Source organism: Dipodomys spectabilis, unplaced genomic scaffold (genome assembly GCF_019054845.1).
Source record: "Dipodomys spectabilis isolate Male_0828 unplaced genomic scaffold, ASM1905484v1 ptg000002l, whole genome shotgun sequence".
Lineage (NCBI taxonomy): Eukaryota > Metazoa > Chordata > Mammalia > Rodentia > Heteromyidae > Dipodomys > Dipodomys spectabilis.
The window spans coordinates 3,076,786-3,101,687 of NW_024870679.1; the positions used below are offsets into that span (position 1 = coordinate 3,076,786).

Below are 24,902 nucleotides of genomic sequence, written 5' to 3' on the forward strand. Positions count from 1 at the left end.
AAAAATACATATGTCCATTTCCAAACATCTCAGCCAGCACCCTTAGGAGTGCTGTCTGCCCATCCCAGACCAAACTTTCACCCCAAAGTTTTGCTCAGGACTTTTGCCTCACCCCATCCTCTCTTCTAACTCCAACAACTTGAGTAAGAAATGCAGAAGGAGCTAGGCATTGGTGGCTTAGACCTATCACCCTCGATCTTAGAAGAGTAAAATCTGAGGATCATGGTTTGAAGCCAGCCTAGGGCAGGAAAGTCCATGAGACTCTTACTTCCAATTAACCAGCAAAAAAGGAAGTGAAGATGTAGCTCAAGTGGTACAGTACCATCCTTGAGCGGAAGGATCGATTTCCCAAGCCCTGAGTTCAAGCCCCAGTATCAACAAATTGAAAAAAGAAAAGAAAAATGTAAGAGGATATGTGGTAAGAACAGACACTTTATTGTACACCAGGATTGGAGAGAGAGGAAGGTGTGGCCCTGGGGTGTGTGTGTGCAATACCCCACCCCTCCCCTGGGCTGAGTGGTTCTGGACCCAGGGCTCTGACCAGCATGGCACACATAGACTTGAACTGTTCTAAATGTGTACCAGGACCGGAAGTGACTGCCTGGTGTGTGTGCTTGGGTCTATACAAAGCAGGGTTTTCTGTGAGAGGGGACCCTGGGCCCTCCTCTCTCAGCCTCCATCACTGGGCCCTGTGAAGGGGACACATCTCCCACATTTCAGGGCCTAGTGGAGGGACCCAGGGGTGTGTGCAGGGTGTCAGGTGCATTCCAACCTGTTCGGTCTCGCTTCTTTTTCACAGTGGGGAGGACTCTAGCGGGGAATGTGCGGCTGTGAGGATGGGCAGAGGGGAAACTCCCTGCCGGGTAATACTGCAGGCCTGCGTGGGCCCTGGTGCCCCCAGACTCATGGCTTACGCAGGCTGACTTGGGGGGCCTCTTCCCACACTAAGCAAGCAGCAGCCCCTGCAGATTCTGTAGGGCGGAAACCAACCACGCCTGTCTTACCTTGTGTGCCCCACCTGTCTGTCCCTCATCTGGGCTTCAGGTGTCATGATACCTCAGGAGAGAGGGTAGAACGCTCCCTGAGCAAGAAGCTGGTAATTGAGGTTGAGGACAGAGAGGGGAGGAGACTCTTACTGGCATTCCCCAGCTCTGCCCCAAATCTCCAAAGCAGTGGAAGTGGGGGCCCTGTGCTGGGATGTGGGGCCTATTCCATCTCTTTCCTGCAGAGAAGCGGGACTGGGGCCTCACCTGCCCTGTGACCCTACCTGCCCTTGATGGCCTGTGGAGGCAGCAAAGGTTTCATTGGACAGCTGTTCCTTTCTCAGCTGTGAGAATCATCTCAAGGACAGGTATAGGGCAGAGGTGCTGTACGAAGCCATCCTAAGACATCCAGTACTTTTCCTGCCCCAGAGCTTGTGACCACAGTAGGAAAAGCAAAGAGTTGCCTGGACAATTAACTTGAGAGGGGGGGCTTCCCTCTCCCCAAGGCCCTCCTTCTCACAAGAGGTATAAAGATGATGAATCACCAGTAAGAGACACATGCCTTATCCATAAAGCTGAGGGAGAGGGAAGAGAGGCAGCCTGGGCTTCCAAAAGGTGGGAAACACTGGGAGGGTCACAAATCAGCACCCTACACACACTCACACTCGTGTATATACATCACACACACACACACACACACACACACACACACACACACACACACAACTCTGAGCCCTACAAACACACAGGAAAGACTGAGCCAAGACAAGGCCTGGCCTACAGCAAAAGGCTACAATGAACACTACTTGAGCTCACAACAAAGCAGACAGCCCCAGCTCAGCCCCCTCTTGCAGACTTGCAGGCTGGGGCTTAGCCCAGCCACGCTACAAAATTAAAAATATATCAAATATACAATGAAAATAGATCTGTACAGCACTGAGGATGAAAATAGTCCACCAGCCACAGTATAATATTGGGTTTGTCATTTCACAGCATTTACACCCACATATACAGATTGAATGTACAATAGAAATAGCATAGAGAAGAGGGTAGATAGGGAAGTCTTCTCCTGGGGCCTGGTTTTCCTGCTGCTAATTCTGCTTAGGGCTAGGCATGGAGCCCGGTAGAAGGTATTGTTAGGTGAGGGGGGGCGTGTTGATGGTAGGTCGCTGTAGTCCCAAAGTTCATCCCTTTGGGAGATCTGGGCTCCTCTCAAACACTGGGATAGGTGGGATTGGGAGAGCTAGAAATGAGAGGTGTGAGGGAGGGCTGGTTGGGGGAAATGCCCCTCTCCCCCACCTAAGAAGGGGGGTAACCAGAGGACCCATGACTAAAGGGGGGACCTGTTCCTGCTCTGTTCCTCCTAGTACTGAGAGCAGTTGGTGGGGGGGGGGGGGTGTCACTAAAATGACTCAGGACCCTCCATGAAGGTGTCCCAGACCTATTTCTTCCCTGCAAACCAGAGCTCTCAAAGATGGAACATGTCTTCCATCCATCCATCCATCCATCCATCCATCCATCCATCCATCCATCCATCCATCCATCCATCCTTCCATCCACGGATACTTATTCTCCAGTCAGGTCCTGCACTCTGAGAATAGTCGGGGGGGGGGGGGGAAGTCTTGAACATGGCGGCTGGGGGATCCTGCCATCCGCTTCAGCCTCCTGCAGGACAGAGGCTCTGTCTTGTAGCACTGTATGTGATACGGCACCACAGGCCAGGGAGGCTTGGGAAAGCTTTCCAGGGTGTTTGCACAAGATGTGTGTGTGTGTGCCACAGGGAGAGTGAATGGCAGCCCACAGGAGCGCCAAAATGACCTGTCTCCCCCCAGAAACAAGGTTTCCTGGTTAAGAGCCCCTGAACTTCTAAGGGAGAATCCGCCACTAGAGGGAAAATGAGGCCCCAGGTGGGGGGAGGGGGGAGTGTGCTTCAATTGTGCTCCAAACCATCGAGATTGTGCTGGAAACTGTCAAGTTGTGCTCTGGTCCCCTTCTCTCTTGAGGAAAGAGGCAAAGGCCACCACGCTGGGGGTCCAGGCTGGGTGGAAGGGGACCAGGAGATGGCTGAACCCTAATCTAGGCGGGAAGGTTCTGGGCCTAGTTGTTGTCTTTCTAGGTGGGATGAAGGAACATACCCTAGCCACCCCAATAAGGGCAATGACCTCCAAAGATTCCAGCTAAAGCCAGGAGGCCAAGGAGGCCTCTCGGCAGCCAAGATGGATGCTCAAGCCAAAGGGTAACACCTACCCCACCAAACCGAGTTAAGAAGCTTCTGTATACCTCCTACCAAGTCTGAGCCCTGAGTCCTGGCACATGGGTTCCCCCCCGGATCACTAAGGCAGCCTCCTGGCTCAGAAGCCGCCCAGTCTGGGTTGGCTGGTGCCTCTTCCCATGATCATGTGACCACATGAGGGGACCTCAGACCTCAAAACTGCGGGTGGCAGGTTACAGGAGGATTCCCCTATTGGGAATCCAGACTCGTGGATTGTTCTGGTGACATGGCTGCAATTTGGTGAGAGGTTCTCAAGGGTAAGAAGTGGGGGATAGAGTTGTCCCCAGCCTCCTGCTCAAACCAAGGGAGCAGAGTGCTGGGGTCGAGATTGAGCAAGCTAGACCCTCTGTCCTTGGCAGAGGGCCTGGCCTGGACCTGATGGCCACCATGGAGGAAGAGGGAAGGCCCAGATAAATGGGCAGGGTGGGTGGGCATGGGGGGGGAAATGGACTGGTTGGGGGCAGTGGTCACAGCTCTGACTCAGGGGTGCTGGCCAGGAGGTAGCCGCTTCCATAGCGTCCGTTGGGGTTGCCGCTGGTGTCTAGGGGTGATGTGCTGCCGGGTCCCAGATAGGAGCGGTGGGTAGGCATGGGGGAGGGCGCCTCGCTGGGCACCTTGCTGAGGATAAAGCGGGTCTCGTCGTTCTCTTCCAGGTTTGAGATGTCCTTCATCATGCGGCCCTTCTTGTAGGACACGGAGAGGGTGTTGGAGCCATCGGACAGCAGGTGGAAATGTCGCAGGATGAACACCACAGGGATGGGCAGGGTCGCCACGATGATGAGGGTGACCAGGAGAGCCATGGCCCAGTTAGGGAAATACAGGTAGCGCTCTGCAGCCTGAGGGTGATTGAGTGGTAAGGGCTGCTGCCGGTACAGTGATGGCAAACACCTCCCTGCCACCCCCCCCCCCCAACCAGGTCTGCAAGACAGCCCTCTTCCTGCCCTCAACCACGATCTGCCACTCTTCTCCCCTCCCATCACCCTAACCAGGCATCAGCAGGTCAGTGGCTCTGGGGTACTATTGGGCTTGAACTCACCCTCATCTTGGTTTAGCTACCTCAGACATCTCCATAGACATGGAGAGAAACTAAGGGTTTGAAAGACCTGTAGTGAGCCTGTTTCCCCATCTGTGCCGTAGGGATAAGGCCATTGCTCAGGGTGAATGTACAGATGACAGGCTTGGTATGCACAGCCCCTGACAGGGCCTGGCACAGAGTTTCTGCCCTATAAAGGTGTATCCTGTTGCATTAAAGGCCTGAGAAGGTGTCCGTGTCTCTGAGGTCTCCAGTCCCCACCACTTACCTCCTCCTTGATCCAGGCACTGTAGCCTGGGGGTGTGACCCCCAGCTGGATGATACTGGCTGTGGTGAGCACGGCCATGCATAGGGGAGACACAAACTTCCACATGTAGAAATAGAAGCGGTAGGGTTGGAACCCCAGCATCTCCGTCAGTTCCTGCATGAACCTGCCAGGCATAGCAGAGGGCACCTTTACCACCACGCCCCTCTTACCCCCAGCTACCTCTACTAAAAAGCCTTCATTGACTAGTTCCTTCTAGGCTTTTCTATGCCATTCGATTTTATTCTCCTAGGCTATTCCAGTCTATTCTTATTTTGTGCCCATATTGGGGGCTTGAACTCAGGGGCTTCTGCTCCTACTTGGCTTTTCACTCAAGTCTGACACTCTACCACTTGAGCCACGCCTGCATTTCTGGCTTTTTTGCTGATTAATTAGAAATAAGTTTCACAAACCTTCCTGCCTGGGCTGGCTTTGAACTATGATCCTTAGATCTCAGTCCTTTCAGGTAGATAGGATTACAAATATAAGCCACCAGCACCCTTTCTAGGTTTTTCCTTCAAGGCTGACATGTTACTATACTTTATATTTTGTTTTGTTTTGTTTTATTGTGCCAGTACTGAGGCTTGAACTCAGGACCTGAGCATGATCTTTTCACTCAAGACTGATGAAGTACCACTTAAGCCACACTTTTTTTTTAAGTGATTAATTGGAGATAAAAGTTTCTCAGACTTTCCTGCCTGGGCTGGCTCCAAACCTCAGTCCTCAGATCTCAGCCTTCTGAGCACCTAGATTTACAGGTGTGAACCAGCTGCCTTGGCTCCTCCCAGGTGCTTTTGTAGGCCTCACCTTCAATACTCATAGTGTGAGGCCTGGTGGACTCTTGAAGGCTCTGCTCTACCTCGAACCATGTTCCACCCAAGGATTTGATACAGCCTGTCAGACCTGCCCTGGGTGAGCATGGGTAAGGGCACTAGACAATTTGTGTTCACTGGAGCACACGCTGCATGGCTCTTGACTCCCCCTACTGGAGAAGATACAGCGATGCACCTTCTTAGCATCCAGGTTTCTCACCTCAAGGTCTAGAATTGCTAAGAATTGCAAGAGGCAGGCAGGTCATAAAGCATACAACACTCATCTTTCCCTAAATTATACTACCTGAAATCAGGCAATTCAGTCTATTACAAATGTAAGCAATCATGAGTGTTAAAGATAGATAGAACTCGGTCACCAATAGATGAAATCACGTATTTTCATACTGCCTGATAGTTATTGAAGGTATCTTAAACATTCATATTCATCACTTCTTTGAAATCATGTTTGGTACTAGATCCACAAGCAGATCTTATAACTTAAGGCAATAAAAATAAAGTACATGTGCTTTATTATTCTGCATATTAAACAATAGTTTTTTATGTGATTACTTTCTTATACAATCCTATATAGTTTATGTTATGCATTTAGAAATGATATTCTGGGCTGAAGGTGTGGCTGAAGAGGTAGAGCACTTTCCTTGAAAATGCAAAGTCATGAGTTAAAACCTCAGTATCACTAATCAATCAATGAAAATGATACTGTTGCCAGGTGCTGGTGGCTCACATCTGTAATCCTAGTGACTCAGGAAGCTGAGATCTGAGGATTGCAGTTCAAAGTCATCCCAGACAGGAAAGTCTGTGAGACTTATCTCCAATTAACCACCAGAAAATGGAAAGTGGAGCTGTGGCTCAAAGTGGTAGAGCACTAGCTTTGAGCACAAATGCTCAGGGACAATGTCCAGGTTCTTAGTTCAAGCCTGCTGACCTATCACAAAACACATTAAAATGATACTCTGTAAGATACCAGTGCCTCACACCTGTAATCCTAGCTATTCAGGAGGCTAAGATCCAAGGGTCATGGTTCAAAGCCAGCCTAGGCAGAAAAGTGTATGAGATTCTTATCTCCAGTTAACCAACAAAAAACTGGAAGTGGAGCTGTAGCTTAAGTGGCAGAATGCCAGCCTTGAGCAGAAAAAAACTGAAGGACAGTGTCCAGGCCCTAGTATTAGCACACACACCTTCAAGTCCTAGTATTAGCACACACACCTTTAAAAAAAAAGATATTCTGAGAATGGAAATGGCACTGGGTAGGGGCCATTGCACCCAGAGTTAGAACCCCTCTAGCAGTGTCTTCCAGCCCTGGTTCACAGGGCAGAGACAGGGGTGTCCCCCCTTTCATAGGCAAGTGACTCCTGTGAGAATACCCCAATTCCAAGACTATCTAGGAAGTTTCAGGGTTGAGGGGTCACTGGAAGTCCCAGGCATTGCTGAGGACAAGGAAAGAGTGGCCACAGACAATGCTGAGCTGAGCTGAGCTGCATTGGTAGAAAGAGCTTTGTGGGAACAGGGATTTCTCCTTAAAGGGGGGGACAAGGCTGAGCACTGATGGTAAGTGAAGTCCGTCCTCAGATCAGGCCATGAGACCAGACCCATCCTTACCAGACCTCATCACTGAATATCTTACCCTGCCTGACTCCAAACTTGGGCCCAAACCACCGTTGGAAATCGTAGCCACTGAGATTTACAAGTTAGTTCATTAGTTATTTTTACTATTTACTTATGGTGGTCCTGGACTTGAACTCAGAGCCTGGGTGCTGCCCCTGAGTTTGTTGTTGTTGTTTTTCTGAAGGCTCTCTATTGCCCGAACCACAGCTCCATTTCTGGCATTTTTTGGTAGTTTATTGGAGATATGAGTCTCACTGACTTTTCTGCCTAGGCTGGCTTTGAACCACCATCCTCAAATCTCAGCCTCCTGAGTAGCTAGGATTATAGGTGTGAGCCACTGGTGCCCAGCTACTCCATAAGTTCTTGAGGGCAGGGAATCCTGGAGTTCCCACCAAATGCTTAAGAAGTTGAACTGGATTCTGGAGAGTTGGTACCTAGGACAGAGGCCAAGGTTTTTTAAGGCAATTTAGGCTGGGAGTAGACTTGAACCCAGGACTCATAGATCCTCAGCACATTTCTTTTACTAGCTAATGGCTTATGTCAGTCATTCCCTCTTTCTAGGCTTCAGTTTCCCAGAGTCTATGGTCTGTTGCTCCATTCACAAGCAGGTCTAGAATACAGGACCCTCCAGGAAGTCATGTGAGACTAAGCCTGCCTCCTGCCTCCTGCTTCCCCTCTCCTTCCCCTCTCCCCCATACCTCTCCCCTTGTCTCCCTTACTTCTTGGTTCCATAGATCCAGGCCACAGCAATGTTCTCAAGGATGACGATGACGGTGAGTGGCAGGGTGGCTGAGTAGTCATCGAACATGGTGACAAAGTAGTTTCCGGAGCGCTGGACGAACAACAGCCCCACGAAGAATGCAAAGACACAGCAGCCCACTACAGAGAGCCGAGAGGCCGGTGTGGGGGCAAAGGTGCAGGGTGGACAAGAGGCTAGCATTCCCGCTCCCTTGGGGACAGCTCTACCGGAGGGTGCTCAATGCTGGGGTTCTGAGCCCCCCTTCTGGGTAGGAGGGATTCTTAAAGAAGGCCCAGATTCTCCTATCTCCCCCATCCCTGGTCAATTCCATTTAATTACGGCATTGAACTGAAATGATTCTCTGGATCTCTGTCTCTACCTCCGTTTCCTCATTGAGAACCATAAGGTACTCCCTGCCTGAGGGTAACAGTGGGAAGGAGTTCTGCATGGGACCCGAGATATACTAGCAGGGTCCAGGATCCAAAGGGGCTGGAGCTAAGAGGGTGGAGCGGGGTGTGAGCCGGTGCTGAGCCCTGCCCAAGATGAGCCAACAGGGCCTCAGCCAGAAGGCAAGTGAACCCAAGAAATAGGCCCACCTCCTGACTCGGGTTTGACTCCAGTTTCCAGCTTTCTCCTTCCGGCTGTGGCCCAGCTGTATCCCCAGAGAGAAGGCACAGCCCAGGGAGAACCTGTCCACCTGAACCCCCAGTCCACCTGACTGTCCCGTACGTGGGCAGCCACAGGTCTTACCTGTGAACATCTCCTTGGGCACCTTGAAGGTGTCGATGATGGGTGTGGTGATGCCCGCCATGGTTCCGATCATGCTGCCCAGACCCAGGTTGATGAGCATCAGGAAGAACATGACAGACCAGAACGGAGAGGCAGGGAAGTGTGTCATGGCCTCCGTGAAGGCGATGAAGGCCAGGCCTGTGCCCTGCACAGACTGAGGGTAGAGTGGAGAGTGAAGGTTCAAGGCCCACCCACACCCTGGAAGCCCCCTGCTTCCTTCCCTCTGCCCTTGGGGCTTTTAGGAATCATTGCTCTCTGTTTCCTAGAGAGCACCCCCCCCCCTAAAACCTGGATCCCATTGATTGGATCTCAGCCTGTTGGTTGGGAATCCTGAGGCACTGGAATCCCCAGGTAGAATAGAAGTACCAGGAATTCCCCTGCAGGGGTCTAGGATCCACAGGTGGTACAGCGACCTTGGGGATTCAAGGGAAGAGGCTCATGTCTAGAAATGCCCAGCACAACCACTTCTTCTAAGATGTCTTCCTTGATTGCTCCCACCTTGCTGGCCATCCAACCTCTGAAATTCTGACAGTTGCCCTGTGGCAGCTTTTAGCGCTCCATCACAGCGATTTGATTGGTCTTTGGTGAAGCTGGTCTAGGGTTTAATTAAGCCACCAGATAGCTCAAGAACAGCTTGAATGCTTGGGTTCTGCTTCCAGGGCACTTGGCCACAGCACACACTCACTGCCTTACACGTTCTCCTGTGATTTCGAGGGAACACATACCTCCATCTGAGTGTGTAATTCCTGCCAATTGGATTTGATCAAGGTTGTAGTGTATGAAAAATCTGCTATAATTCTAGTTTTATTCAGAGAAGCAGGCCATCCCAAAGAGGGTGCGGAATGTTTATGGAACACAGAAAGGAGAGGTTCTTAATGCTGTTGGGAAGAACCCAGGCGATGGATTCCCAAATTGAGCACCTTAGCTATTTTCATTTTCTGTACCAGTACTGAAGCTTGAACTCAGGACCTTGAGCTTGCCCTTGGTTTTCTCATTCAAGGCTGGTACTCTACCACTTGAGCTACCCTTCCACTTGCAGCTTTTTTGCTGGTTAACTGGAGATACGAGTGTCTCAAATTATTCTGCCTGGGCTGGCTTCAACCTGTGATCCTCAGATTCTAGCTTCCTGAGTAGCTAGGCTTACAGGAGTGAGCCACCAGTGCCTGGCTCCTTTGGTCTTGATCATCTAGGAAGGGTCAAGGATGTGGGAAGTGGCTCCTTCTGTTTAATGGAGCTCAGACATTGCTTAGAGAAGCTTCTAGTCCCATAAAGAAGGGCAGGGTTGGACCAAGCTATGGGAGCCTGCTACAAGTGGGACCCTGTGGGTTTCTCTATCCTGTTACCCATATAATTTGACTGAACAGTCATTTTTCACCAATCTTGGAGCTTGAACTGAGGGCCTAGCAACTGTCCCTGAGCCTCTCTGTGCTCAAAGCTAGCATTCTACCACTTGAGCCATCGCGTCACTTCCAGCTTTTTCTGTTTATGTGGTACTGAGGAATCGAACCCAGGGCTTCATGCATGCTAGGCAAGCACTCTACCACTAAGCCACATATCCAGCCCTCATTTTGTTTTTAATTTTCATTTTTGGTGACAGTCCCTGTGCTTGAACTCAGGGCCTAGGTGCTATCCCTGAGCTTCTTTTGCTCTACCACTTGAGTCACAGCAATACTTCCAAGTTTTCAGGGGTTAACTGGACATAAGATTCTCACAGACTTTCTTACCCAGGCTGGCAGTGAACCATGATCCTCAGATCTCAGCCTCCTGAGTAGCTAGGATTACAAGTGTGAGCCACTAGTGGATGCTTTGTCTAATTCATCTTTGTATTTGTCCACTTAGTAGCTGTGAGATCTTGACCAAACCCCCACCTATAGGCTACTCATGGCTAAAACCAAGGGATGATATTAATGTTCAACTCCTAGACCTGGAGCTGGAGCACAAAGGACAGACAGGAACACAAACCTGTGCCTCATGCATCATGAGCAGCCTCTGTTCTAAGTGATTATATATATATTTATATACATATATATATATATATATATATGTATATATAGCAGGACCAGACACCACACAAGTCCCCTCAATTAATAGGGAAGTTACTCACACTGACTGTCTCTGAGATGGATAGGCCTGCCTTGGCCCCTGGTCTAGTCTTAAGCTACTTCATGGCAAGGGCTTCTGCTGACACATCCTCATTCTCTCTCTGTGTGGGCGCATAGTGGGTCCTTCTCATGACATAAACTAGTGAGTCCCTATGGGCTTTCTGAAGCCAAGCTCCAGCTACCCTGTCTCTGGGCTCCTGCCTGTCCTGGGTAGAAGAGCCTGCCTCCTACCTTGTTCAGCTCATCCTCCAGGAGGCACGCATCCAGACCCAGGTCTGAGAAGTGCTCTTCCTTTACAGTCATGATGACGTTGTACATCTCCATGTAGTCCTTGGTGGTCAGGTGGGAGAAGTTGACATGAGGTGGAATGAGGTCCCGACTTAGGACATTGGAGTTGAGGTACCCAAGGATTTTCTCCGCATTCCTACAGCATAATGGGGGAGAGGGTTGGGTAAGAAGGCAGGCACACAGGCAGGACCCCATGGGCCACACCTCTGAGCCTGCCCTGTGGGCCATGTATCCCCGTGGGATACTTGATGCTTTCCTAATGCAGGCCTCTTGCCCCACACGGCCCACCTGCCCACTCCTGATGAGGTAGGCTGGGGAAGGAGGGACCAGAGAGGACAGGCCACCTACTCGACCACACACTTCTCATTCATGATGTTGGCCTTGAAGCCCAGTACAGCAAACACCACCAGGGTAGCCAACACTGAAGTGAAGAAATTGATGAAGGACACCAGGGCAGCGTCAAAGTGGCAGTTATTGTCCTGCTTGTTGTAGCTGGAGAAGGCGATGACACCACCAAAGCCCAGTCCCAGGGCGAAGAAGACCTGAGTAGCTGCTTCTCGCCACACCTGCGGGTCCAGCATCTTGTCCAACTGTGGGAGAGAGCCATGACGGGGAAAGAGACACACATGGAAACCATTATTATACTCAGAGCTCGGCACTGGTTGCTCACGCCTATAAGCCTGACTATTCAGGGGGCTCAGCTGAGGATCTCAGCTCGAAGCAGGCCTAGGCAGGAAAGTCTGGGAGACCAACCACCAAAAAGTCAGAAGTAGAGCTGTGGCTCAAGTGGTAGAGCACCAGCCTTGAGCAAAAGAGTTAACGGATAGCATCCAGGCCCTAAGTTCAAACCCCAGACAAGAAAAAAGTTACAATCAGGTATTTTGGGGTTCCCTATACCCCTTTTCCTCACACCCTCAATGGAGACTGGCATCATAATAAGAATGTCCTGGGCTGAATGACCCAGGACAATGCACCTAATTCATCTGAGCCTTAGTTTCCCCAAGTGCAAAACACAGATGTCAATTTCAGAGGATTGATGTGAGGTCCTAGTAAAATAAAAAACGAATGCCAAGTGCTTGCATGGTAAATTCTGTTAATCTTAGCTGCTGTCATCGCTTACCATGGAGCTGTCAGACGAAGGAACATGACCAAGATCAATGCAAGGGGTTGTATCATGCACAAGTCTAAGGAGTGACATTCTCTTAGACTAGGGTGTGAGTGGTACCTCCTAGAGTCATGTAGTCAACAGCCTGTACAACAGGATGAGCGAACTGGGAACTCAATGTCTCTATATGACCTTCCCTCCATCCCAAATAGAACAACCCCCACCTTTTGCTTCTTTCTCCCTGCTCAATCTTTCCTTCCACCCCAAAAGAAGCCACACAAATCTACACACTTCAAATCACATAACTGACACCCCCTACACACACATCCCTCTGGACAGAAGCAGCCCCTGCCCTAGCACCATGTCTTCAGACCTTACAAAGGCCAAGCCACCACAGCATTTGCATGGACGACACAATTTCCAAAGCCCTTTCCGTATCTGTTTATCTTTTACTGTTTGTTCCTTGAGGCAAGGTTCTAGCACTTCTGGAGTTTATTTCTAGTAGGAGAGGTGAGCATTGCTCAAATGATCTCATCAAGCAATGCTAAATTGCAAACATGACAAAGGGCTGTGGCAGCCAGACGCTCAATGTTCTGAGCACCTGTAATGGGGGATGCAAGAAAGTCAGGAGGCGGCCAACCCTTCCCCAGGGAAGGGATCCTGGAGCTGAGATCTGACAGGTGGCAGTAGGGGCAGAGATCAGATGGTACGGCTGAGGGGTACAGGTAGAGTGGTGCAGGTGGGGTCATGTTTCTGGCTTTTAGGTTGAATGCATGGCAGTGGGAGCAGAGGAAGAGGAACGTGTTAGCACAGTTGGACAGGGCAGATCAAGACGAGAGCTCGACACGGCGCCTTTCAGAGGGAGGAGATGTCAGGTAGGCAGTTGGGCAGAGAATCTGGAATTTAGAGGAGACAGCAGAGCTGGAGGAAGAGGCTGGGAGTAGCAGCTTCCTGGAAGGAGGTAAAGCTAGGGCTGAGGTTAGGAAGTGAGGAGAGGCTGGCCCCGGGCAAATCCACTCTCAATGTTTCCCGCAGGGAAGGTGAAGAACCTTCTGCCAGGAAGTGGGAGAATTGGGCAGGAAGAAAACTCAGGGAGAGCCTGATTGAGGAAGGCCAGGACGGCCCAGAGACCAGCGCTGAGAGAGGACATCAGCAGTCAGGTGGGTGTTTAGAAGTGAGAGGTCTAGCCAAGCACCAGCAGCTCATACCTACAATCCTAGCTACTCAGGAAGCTGAGATCTAAGGATGAGGGTTTGAAGCCAGCCTGAGCAGGAAAGTCTGAGACTCTCCAATTAACTAGCAAAAATCTGGAAGTGGAGCTGTGGCTCAAGTGATAGAACATTTATCTATCTATTTATTTATCTATTGAATGAAAAAGCTAAAGGACAGGCACCCAGGCCCTGAGTTCAAGCCCCAGTATTGGCACAAAATAAAATGATTCTCCCAAAAAGCAACAGGAAAGGTGGATGTTACATACACCGGACAGGCTTGCTGGCCTGCACAGTGTCCCTACTGTCTGCGCATCATGACAGCCCTCCCAACCAAGCTGTGGAGCCTGGCTACTTCCCTCTGGCTAGATCCAGACCTGGTAGAGTTATGGGCAGTCTGTGAGAGCCAGAAAAGAAAGGAGAAGTACAGGACTTTGTGAGAGCAGGCATGTTTAAGTGAACATGCTCTGGTCATGTCTCATGAGTGATGAAAATCCTCAATGGCTCTCCTCTGACTTTTGGAAATCCCTGTCCACCTTACCACTCTCAACAAAGCACCAGGGCCTTTCATGTCTCTCACCTTGGTCATGGCAGTTCCCTCTGCCTTGCATTCCCTTCCTCCTGCTCACTTCCTGGTGAACTCCTATTTATTTCTCAAAACCTAGCTCAAAGAGCCGTCTTTGAGGCTTATTCTGATTGCTGGTTACAGAGCTAGGCTTTGGGCTGTCACAGCTCTAACCATGACTGTCATCCTTCCAGAAGTACAAACTTCTATTCACACCTGTGTGAACAGTGCCTGATATGTAGAAGAGCTCTGAAACAGACAGACAGAAAGACAGACAGACAAAAGCTGACCTTGTGCCTTCAGGAAGGACCAGACAAGGGACTTTGAGGTTGGATCTGCCTTTTGGGGCTAAGATGTCATCTTCTAAGGCAGATTCTTGGGACTTCAAAACTTCTGCTTTGTAAAAAATAGCTTTTTTATTTGTGGTGGTCATGGGGCTTGAACTCAGGGCCTGGGTGCTGTGCCTTAGTATTTTTGTTTTTGTTTTTTGGTTGTGGGGCTTGAACTCTGGGCCTTGGCATTGTGTCCGTAAGCTTTTTCTTTTTGCTCAAGGCTAGCACTCTACCACTTGAGCCCCAGCTACAGTCCCAGCTTTTTGGTGACTAATTGGAAATGAGAGTTTCACAGGCTTTTCTTGCCCAGGCTGGCTTCAACCTGTGATTCTCAGATCTCAGCCTCTGGAGTAGCTGGGATTGCAGGCATGAGCCACCACACCTGGCTAAGCATAGCTATTTTAATGCTGATTCCTCTCTTCTTTTCCTCCCTCCCCTTTTTTTGTAATTATTATATTTGTAATTTACATTAACCATTACCATAAGCCATACACATATGTAATCCAAGCACTCCAGAGGCTGAGGTAGGAGTTTGAGGCCAGCCTAAACTGGCCTAATAACCTAAGGAGAGCCCTGCTTCAAAAATAAACAAACAAGACATTAGCTCAGATTTTACAAAAAGGTTCAGATTGTGAGACCCAAATACATACTATCCTTAGGACTCTCGCAACTCCCTACCATTAAATAAGGGTGTAAATTCCTGGTGACCATTCAAAGGCCATTTCATAAGCAAGGCAGCCATTCCAGTAAGACATCATAGTCCCAAACTTATCAGCACAGCTTGGAGACCTCCTCAGGACTGTGGGATATACTATGATATTAGACAAAAACAAAATTGTTTCACTGTCTTTTAAGATTGTATCTATTATTTCCAGGCTTCATGGTGCATGCCTATAGTCACAGATGCTTGAGAGGCTGTAGGTAGGAGGTCCTGGTTAAAAGCAAGGGACACTATCCAAAAAAGTTTGTAAAGCGGGGCTGGGAAGGTGGCTCAGTGGTAGAGCACTTGCCTTGCAATGCATGAGGCCCTGGGTTCGATTCCTCAGCGCCACATAAGCAAAAAGAAAAAAGCCAGAAGTGGTGCTGTGGCTCAAGTGGTAGAGCACTAGCCTTGAGCTGAAGAGCTGAGGGACAGCACCCAGGCCCAGAGTTCAGGCCCCACAACCGGACCCAAAAAAAAAAAAGTTTGTAAAGCAAAAAACAAACAAAACCAACAACAAAATCCCTACCAATACAGGGAGGTGGTATGGAGGCCTAGATCAAATGGTAGAGGCGGTGTAATAAGCTTAAGGCTATAAGATCAAACCCTAGTACCATCCTCCCTCCCAAAGACTGTATCTGTTTACTATTGCTCTTCCATTAAAAAAAATCATGGAAGCTTGACACCCATTGCTCATGTTGTAATCCTAGCTACTCAAGAGGATCTCAGTTTGAAGCCAGCCCCAGAAGAAAAGTCTGAGACTCTTATCTACAATTGACCACCAAAAAGCCTAAAGTAGAGCTATAGCTTAAAGCACCAACCTTGAGCAAAAAAAACCACAAAAAACAAAAACAAAAACCTAAGAGACAGTTCCCAGGACCTGAGTACAAGTCCCAGTATTGGCACACAAAATGGACTAGTAAAAAATCAAAAAGTTGGGAGGATAATGTAATGAATTCCCCTTATACCCACTCCCCAGCTTCAACAATTATTAACACCTGGCCAACCTCACCCTTCTCCATTGTACCCAATTCCCAGTCTTCATACTATTTTGAGAGAAATTGATGGATCCAGATCCCTTTTCGAGGCTCCCCAAATCACCTGCAGCCATACTTGTCCTTTGAAAGGATTGTGTCTCGGTACCCCTGCTTCCAGCCTGCACTGGAGGGGCTCTCTCACTGACAGAGATGAACAGATACACAGTGTGAATCTGGGAGTAAACTGAGCCAGGCTCCTCCAGTATGGAATGCTTGATGTTCTTGGAGTTTTAGAAGATTCTTAGCTAGGCACTGGTGGCTCACACCTGTAATCCTAGCTACTCAGAAAGTGAGATCTGAGGATCACAGTTCAAAGGCAGCCCAGGAAGAAAAGTCTGTGAGACTTTTATCTCCAATTAGCCAAAAAAAAAAAACCCCACAAAACTCAAAACCAGAAATGGAGTTGTGGCTCTAGTGGGAGAGTACCAGCCTTGAGTGAAAAAGCCAAGGGACAGCACTCAGGCTCTGAGTTCAAGCTTCACTACCAACACACCCACACAAAAAAGTGCCAACCCCTGTCCAGACTCGGGGTGCCCCACATCCTTTCCAGACATGAGGACACAACTGCAAGAGGAAAGAGAAATCAGCTCTCCCTATTCAGTGCCCTCTCCCACTCCTAAAACAGCAATGGCTTCTTTCTGTTCTTTGGCACAGTGGCTGAGTCATTCTCGCATCGAGGGAACAAGGTGTTTCTCAGCCTGTGACTCATGGACATGAAGATGCTTTCCCAATGCACACGCAGCTGCTGAGCCCCCGCTGAGCTGATGGGACAGCAGCACACACCCTTGCTCTAGCACCACTATGGCACCTGCCTGCACAGAGCCAGACAGGCCATGAGACACCAGATGGCACTGGAGTGCCGAGTTTGCACTGCCCAAGAACAATGTCACCTTCACAAGAAACAAGGAGGATGATTGCTAATGGCCCTATGTGTCAGCAGCAGCTCTATGAGCTCCCCTGACTTCCTTCCTCCACCCCATCTCACAGCTGTGGGAACAGCTGCTGCACGATGAACTGGGATCTGAACCAGATCACATGGTTTTTTCCAGTCCCAAGGCCAGGCAGCCCCCTCCCTCTTGCCAAGAGGCCATGGCCCCAATGGTGGGAGTCAAGAAGTTCCACCAGCCGGGCGCTGGTGGCTCACGCCTGTAATCCTAGCTACTCAGAAGCTTAGATCTGAGAATTGTGGTTTGAAGGATCCCACGGAAGGAAAGCCAATGAGACTTTTATCTCCAATTAACCACCAAGAAGGCAAAAGTGGTGGTGTGTCTCAAATGATAGTGCCAGCCTTGAGTGAAAAATCTAAGAGACAGTACTCTGGCTCAGAGTTCAAGGTCCAGTACCAACACACACACACACACACACACACACACACACACACACACTCTGGGCCCAGAGTTAACAGAAGTAGTGATTCTGTCAATTCCTATGCTTTACTTGGGGAGCCCAGATGCCCACTTCCTTCTCCAGATGTAACCATACCTATAGCACCCCATGTAAGCCTCTAGAGACACTGATGTGGCTACACCACCTATATATACATATTACCATATACACATGCATACATATGTGCATGCATATTCCTTTCACTGTACTGTCTACATAAGAACTGTCCATGGAGCTCTCCTGGAATCTAGGACACCACCTTGTCCTCAGGCTAAATACTTTCTCAGTATGCTAAGCTGGGATCACAGAGTTCCCAAGCTCGGAACAGGCTGCTGCCCTGTTTGCTTCTACCCATTCTCAACCTTGCCACACAGCTTGTTTACTCATCTGAGAAATGGCATAATGCCAAGAAGCTTGAGTGAGCCAATGTATGCATCAGGGCACCATCCATCCACTGTAAAACACCTCACTTAACTGGGTGCTATTGACTCATGCCTAGTTACTCAGAAAGATTGATATCTAAGGATCACAGTTCAAAGCCAGATCAGGCAGGAAAGTCCATGAGACTCTTACCTCCAATTAACCAGTAAAGAGTCCAAAGTGAAGGTGTAGCTTAAGTGGTAAAGTGCCAACTTTGAGCAAAAAAGCTAAGGGAGGGGCTGAGAAAGTGGCTCAGTGGTAGAGCGCTTGCCTTGCATGCCTAAGGCCCTGAGTTCGATTCCTCAGCACCACATAAGCAAAGAAAAAAAAAAGCCGGAAGTGGCGCTGTGGCTCAAGTGGTAGAGCGCTAGCCTTGAGCTGAAGAGCTGAGGGACAGTGCCCAGGCCCCACGACCGGACCCAAAAAAAAAAAAAGCTAAGGGACAGTGTGCAGGCCCGGAGTTCAAGCCCCAGTACTGGCACAAACAAGCAAACAAAACTCCTCACAGATGGTGGGAAGCAGCCTGCTGTCAGAGAAGTTGGAGAGGGAGAAGCTGCAACCTGGATCTCGGAGGGGTTGGTTCTGGACAAACAGCCGAAGTCCATGTGCTCCCCAAGCCCTGGACACTATCTGGCTTTTAGTGCTGCACCTGCCCCCTATCCCATGCTCTTTCACAATGGCAGCCCACATTCACTTCCTAGGATCTCCACTACTTCCTCCTCCATCCTCACTGACAGCCACCTCACTTCCTTCACTGCTGAGACCCCCTCCTGACAGCCCCTCACTGGCCAGCATCATGCATGGACTGCCCTTTCCCTCCTGCTGAAGACCAACTGCTCCATGTGGGCTCTCAGCCTCTCCCTGATGCTACCTCTACAGTAACATCTGTCTCCTCCCTCTTTAGGGATTTTTAAATATACTCAGTTCAATGATTGTGTGTGTGTGTGTGTGTGTGTGTGTGTGCACATGTGCACGCTCACATGATGGCACTGGAGCTTGAACTCAGGTCCAGGGAATTCTTTTTTTTTTTGGGGTCCAGTTGTGGGGCCTGAACTCTGGGCCTGGGCGCTGTCCCTTAGCCCTTCAGCTAAGGCTAGTGCTCTACCGCTTGAGCCACAGCACCACTTCTGGCTTTTTTCTTTTTGCTTATGTGGTGCTGAGGAATCGAACCCAGGGCCTCATGCATGCAAGGCAAGCACTCTACCATTGAGCCACCTTCCCAGCCCCAGGGAATTCTTACTTAGCTTTTTTAGCTCAAGGCTAGCACCCCACCACTTGAGCCATAGCTCTACTTCCAGCTTTTTGCTAGTTAACTGGAGGTAAAAATCTAGCTTTTCTGCCCAGGCTGGCTTTGAACTCTGAACCTCAGATCTCAGCCTCCTGAGTAACTAACATTATGGATGTGAGCTATCAGCACCTAGTAAAATGATACTTTTCTTTTTTCTTTTTTTTTTTTGTGCCAGCCCTGGAACTTGATCACTGTCCCTAAGCTTTTTTGGCTCAAAATGATCACTCTACCACTTGAGTCACAGCTCTACTCCCATCTTTTTAATGATAAGAGTCTCATGGACTTTCCTGCCCTGGCTGACTTCAAATCTCCAGATCTCAGCCTCCTGAATAATGAGGATTACAAGCATGAGCCACCAGCTTAATAATTCTTAATATAGCATATACAGTTACCAGTTATCAAAATAAATTTAGAGCCTCTTCACTTCAAAAGGAAGACCATTGGCATGTCTCCTCAACACCCTCTCAAGTCTAGCCCTAAGCAAGCACTCTACTATTCTCTGTTTCTAAGGATTTGCCCGTTTTGTCCATTTCATATAATTGTAATTATACCCAGTGTGGGTTTTAGGGTCTGACTTCTTTCATTTGGCTTAATGCTTTCAAGGCTTTTCACATGCCTCTTCATTCCTATTTCAGGCTGGATAATATTCCATTTTATGGAAATACTATCTTTTGTTTATCCATTCATCAGCAGATGGACATTTGGATTTTTTCTGCTCTGGGGCCACTATGAGTAATACTGCCATGAATTTTCATGTTCAAATGAATGTTTGTGTCCACATATGTTTTCAGTTCTCTTGGGTCTAGGCCCGGGAGCAGAGTTGTTGGATGATATGCTAACTCAGTTTAACCTTCTGAAAACCCATCGGGCTGTTTTCCAAAGCTATTGCACCATTTAAACACCATCAGCAGTATATGCTGGACTCTTTTCAACATGATCACAAAATTCTGAGAAATACCTTCGACCTCATGGTCCTCTCTAGTTACCACCTCATCTCCCATTTCTCTTTCTCCTTATGTCTCTGATTCCTCATCTTGTGTTTCCTTTGCAACCCATTACTACTAGATTTTGTCCCCAGTACTCTACCGAAACAGCTTTGTCAAGGTCTCCAGAGATACCTCACTGTCAGATGATCCATCACTTCTTCAGCCATTCTCAAAGCATTTTCTCCATTCTGTCTCTTTCAATGGATTCAACTCTTTCCCCTTCTTCTTCTTCCTTCACCAGCACTCCCTCCCCAACTCCTGTTCTCTGACAGTGCCCACCCTTCAAGTGACGATAAACCAATCAATGACCTGAAGTTCTATTACCCTGGCCTCTCCGATCTGTACTCCAGACTCCTGTCCAACTACTTGCTAGTGCTTCCACCCACCTGATGTTTCAAACTTGCCATACCCAAAGCAATCCTCCAGGTGTCCTCCCCCAGATCTTCTTCCCCCACCATCCTCCCTCATCTCTCTAAACATCAACCCCAGCCTTCTGGTTGCTTAGGTCATAGACCTTGGAGTCACCTTTGATTCTTCTCCTCCTCACACATCTCACATCCAAGTAACAGCAAACCCTACTGCCTCTATTTGCTAAGTGCATTTTTAACCCAACCACCCCTCATTACCACCTAGCCTCAGCCTTAGTCATCTCTCATCTGGAAATCCTCCTCAACAGGTCTCTATCCTCTCTGTGTCCCCTTAGGTTCAGAATACTTGCTCATAGCTGGCACTCTACCACTTGAACCATTCCTTTAGCCCTCCTTTTTGCTGGTTAATTGGAGATGAAAAGCTCTCAGACCTACCTGCTCTGCCTGGCTTCAAACCTCAATCCTCAGTTTTCAGCTTCCTGAGTTGCTAGGATTACATGTGGGAGCCACTTGTGCCCAGGTTGATGATGGAAAGCTTTAGAGTCCATAGAGACCTCCAGTTCTCCCAAATGAGTTATGAGATGCCCTGGTCAAAAATATCCTTGGATCAGGGTGCCCATGGCTCACACCTTTAGTCCTGGTTTACTCAGGAGGCCATGATCTGAAGATCATGATTTGAAGTCAGTCCCAGCAAGAAAATCCATGAGACTCTTAACTCCAACTAACCACCAAAAAGCCAGAAGTGAAGGTGTGTCAAAAGGGGCAGTTCCTAGCCTGGGCAGCTGCGGGCAATGACCTGGCAGTCTATATTCCTATATTCTAGAAGAAGTGAAGTGGCTTTCAGTTCTGGTCTGAAACAGTCATGCCTTTCAATGGTTCTCTATCTGAAGTCGATTTCTGGTCCTTCCTTTCTGCAGATGACCTAGCAGATCTGGAAATAGGAGGGAAAAACTGTGAGAAAGCAAGGGAAGGGGTGACATTGTCCAACAGGAAATCCACTCTTTGCCTGACTCATGTAACTGTAACCCCTCTGTTTTTAGCATTTTCAAATAAAAGTCATACATAAAAAAGATAATTAAGAATCTCACCCCAGTGGGTCTCACTTGGCTCAAGTAAATAATGGCTCCGGCTGTTCCAGGGCCTTTGCTGGGGGAGTTGGGTCTCTGAGACCCTCCATGCTTCCTCTCCTTGCGCAATACAGCCCTCAGGGTCAAGGGCAGGAGCTTCTCCATGGAACTGCTCACTGGACTTGGTGTGAAGACCAGCCCCACAGGCTCCAGACTTACAGGCCAGAATCACACAGGCTGGAGATTCCACTATGCTGGTTTTTGTTGTTGTTGCTGTTCGTGGGGCTTGTACTCAGAGTTTGGCACTCTCCCTGAGTTCTTTCCTCAAGGCTAGCACTCTACCACTTTGAGCCACAGAGCCACTTTCAGTTTTTGAGTGGTTAATTGGAGATAAGAGTCTCATGGACTTTGCTGCTGGGGCTGGCTTTAAACCATCATCCAGTATCTCAGCCTCCTCAGTAGCTAGGATTATAGGCATGAGCCACCGGCGGCTGGCTTCTGTGCTGGTTTTTGGAAGATCTGACTCCTTTAGCATCTTCTGGGTCTAATTTTTAGAAGCCTCGTTCTCATGAAGACACTGGCCTCTGCGAATGCTAAGATGGATTCTTATGGCTTCCTAAACATGGAGGAAAAGATCTGAGAAGGAGGCAATGACTTCTGTTTAAAGCCATTCAGCATCCATCTGATTGGTAACAATGAAGCCTGACAGATGTAGGGTACAGGAAACTCTCCTGTACTGGTCAGGAGTCAGAATGGCTACAACCACTTTGGAGAGCATCTTGACTAAAGCTATGTCTACCATGCGAGACAGAAATCTCATTCTTAAACATGCATACCCTAGAGGAACTTGTGTACATGAAGACCTGTGGTATTAGCCATGATGAAAACTGGAAACTACTTAAATGGTCATCAACTAGAGAATGAATAAGTAAATTTTAGTTTAGTCCTATTTTGGAATATGATATAGCAGTGAAAAATCAATACAGGTGAGCTTCAAAAAGTAGTACTAAGCGAAACTGAAAGCAAATCACATAAAGACACTAATCCGGGCCATTTCTGGAAAGTTTAAGAGTGTGCACAAATGCTACTTATGGAAACATGTGTATGTATAATGACTTTCAAAGAATGTATTAGTAAGATAAATCCTAAATTCAGGGAAGTGTAGGTTATGGTGTGAATGTTGGTGTCTTCCTAAATTCCTATCTTGAAACTTATCACGCAGTGCAATAATACTAAGAGTTGATATGTCTGAGCCAAGCACTCGTGAATTATGCCTGCAATCTTTGGTACTCAGGAGGCTGATATTTGAGGATCCCAATTCAAAGCTAGCCCAGGCAAGAAATCCCCAATTAATCAGCAAAAAGATGGAAATGGAGCTTTGGCTTAAATGGTAGAAAACAAGCTAAGGGACAGTACCCAGACCCTGAGTTCAAGCCCCAGTAGGGGCACAAAGAGAAAAAAAGGGTGAGGGATAAATATGATAGAAATATAATATATAATAGAAGTACATTAAGAATATATGAAAACAGCATAATGAAACTCACCAAAAACTGGTAAAAAGAGAGAGAAAAGTGAGAAGGAGAGGAGTTAAAAAAAAAAGTAATATAGATGGGTAAATTTGACCAAGTATATTATATGCATGCATGTAAATATCACAATGAAACCCCTTGTACAAGTAATTTATGCTATTTTTATTGTAACTATAAAGGTGATATACAGAAGGATTACAGTTACATGAGTCAGGTACAGAGTATATTTCATGCTTTTAAAAAAAATAGCAGGGCTGGGAAGGTTGCTCAGTGGTAGAGTGCTTGCCTTGCATGCCTGAGGCCCTGGGTTCAATTCCTTAGCACCACATAAGCAAAAAGAAAAAAGCCAGAAATGGCGCTGTGGCTCAAGTGGTAGAGCACTAGCCTTGAGCTGAAGAGCTGAGGGACAGCGCCCAGGCCCAGAGTTTGGGCCCCACGACCGGACCCCCCCCCCAAAAAAAAAATAGCAAATGTAAGCCACTAGTAGCTCACACTTGTAATTATAGTTACAGGAGGCAAAGATATGAGGATCGTGGTTTGAAGCCAGCCCAGCAAGAAAAGTCCATAAGACTCTATTTCCAATTAACCACAAAAAAGCTGGACTAGAGCTGTGGTTCAAGTGGTAGAGTGCCAATAGTGAGCAAAAAGAGCTGAGTGTGAGGTCCTGAGACCCTGAGCCTGGGTACCAATACATGGACACACAATAATAAACTTTTTCCAATGGAAAAAATACATATCTATTAATATAATAGACTTTCTTAAGAAATTAAATATTATAGATGTCACTAAAGTGCATGTGTAATTGTTCCTAATCTTACTTCTGTCCTTCCCCAAAGGCAGCTAGTTCACTTAGTCTTAGTTCACTTGTCTTAGTTCACTCCTGTGGCTATGACAAAAATTAAAAAAAAACAACCCTTAAACTAGGTAATTTATTAGCAATAAAACTTTATTGCTCACAGATCTGGAATCTGGAAAGGTCAAGGTGAAGTGGTCAGCAGATCCCATACTTATGAGCAGATCTTGTACATCATTCTCTACTTTGAAGATGGTACTTTCTCTCCCCCACTCATCGTGTGGGAGATGAACCCAAGGATTTCCTGGACTTCTTTTATAAGGACACTAACCCCGTTCATGAGAGAGAGAGCCAAGAGAGAGCTCACGTTTAAACTCTGAGTTTAAACTTAGACCCTGAGTTTAAGCATCAGGACTGCTCAACTCTTTGGGGGTTGAAAGGACTAAGTGGGGGGGTGAATGAGTTCCTTTCTCCCTTAATTTAAGATTCCCCCCAGGGATAGGATGGGAGGGTCTCTTAGGCATCTTTGACGTTCCTACTGTCACAGATTCACACAATGAAGTTTCCTCCCATGATTGGATAGAGATCTCAGCATTTACCTCATCCTAGCCAAACCAGTTTCTTCACCAAGCTCTCACATCTGCTCAGTGCTTTTCCACACCCTTGCTCGGCTACAAAGTCCTCTTGAATCCTACCAAAATCCTATCAGCATCCCAGGCATGGCTCATTTCAGATGTTACTTCCTAACCTAAAGCTTTTCTTGATTTTACCCAGACTGGTGGAGCATCCTTATCTTTGGATCTACTTTGTTTGATTTTTGTCTATTTGTTTTGTGCTGGTCTTGGGGCTCGAACCCAAGACCTACCTGAGCACTGTCCCTGAGCTTCTTCTTGCTCAAAGCTAATGCTCTACCACTTGAGCCACAGTGCCACTTCTGGCTTTTTCTGAGTAGTTTATTGGAGATAGAGTCTCACAGACTTTCCTTCGCTGGGCTAGCTTCAAATGGTGCTCCTCAGATCTCAGCCTCCTGAGTATCTAGGACTACAGGAGTGAGCCACCAGTGCCCAGCATCTCCTTGGAATTATGAGGGCAGGGCCCAGGGTTCCCTTTCTTCCTAGATCCTTCCAGCACAACATATAGCAGGTGTTTTGCATGTGTTCAGTTGTATGA

At 48.1% G+C, this 24,902-nt stretch overlaps 1 protein-coding gene across 1 annotated transcript in view; it reads right to left on the reverse strand.

Moving 5' to 3' along the window:
* Positions 1-3,455: 3,455 nt before the first annotated feature.
* Slc6a17 (solute carrier family 6 member 17) overlaps positions 3,456-24,902 on the reverse strand; it is a 57,124-nt gene continuing 35,677 nt past the window's right edge. Inside the window, exons 7-12 of the mRNA XM_042682552.1 lie at positions 11,297-11,538; positions 10,892-11,084; positions 8,520-8,712; positions 7,750-7,909; positions 4,557-4,719; positions 3,456-4,091 (exon numbers count right to left, since the gene is read on the reverse strand). Coding sequence (XP_042538486.1) covers positions 3,723-4,091; positions 4,557-4,719; positions 7,750-7,909; positions 8,520-8,712; positions 10,892-11,084; positions 11,297-11,538 — 1,320 coding nt within the window. The 3' untranslated portion in view covers positions 3,456-3,722. The remainder of the gene's footprint in view (positions 4,092-4,556; positions 4,720-7,749; positions 7,910-8,519; positions 8,713-10,891; positions 11,085-11,296; positions 11,539-24,902) is intronic.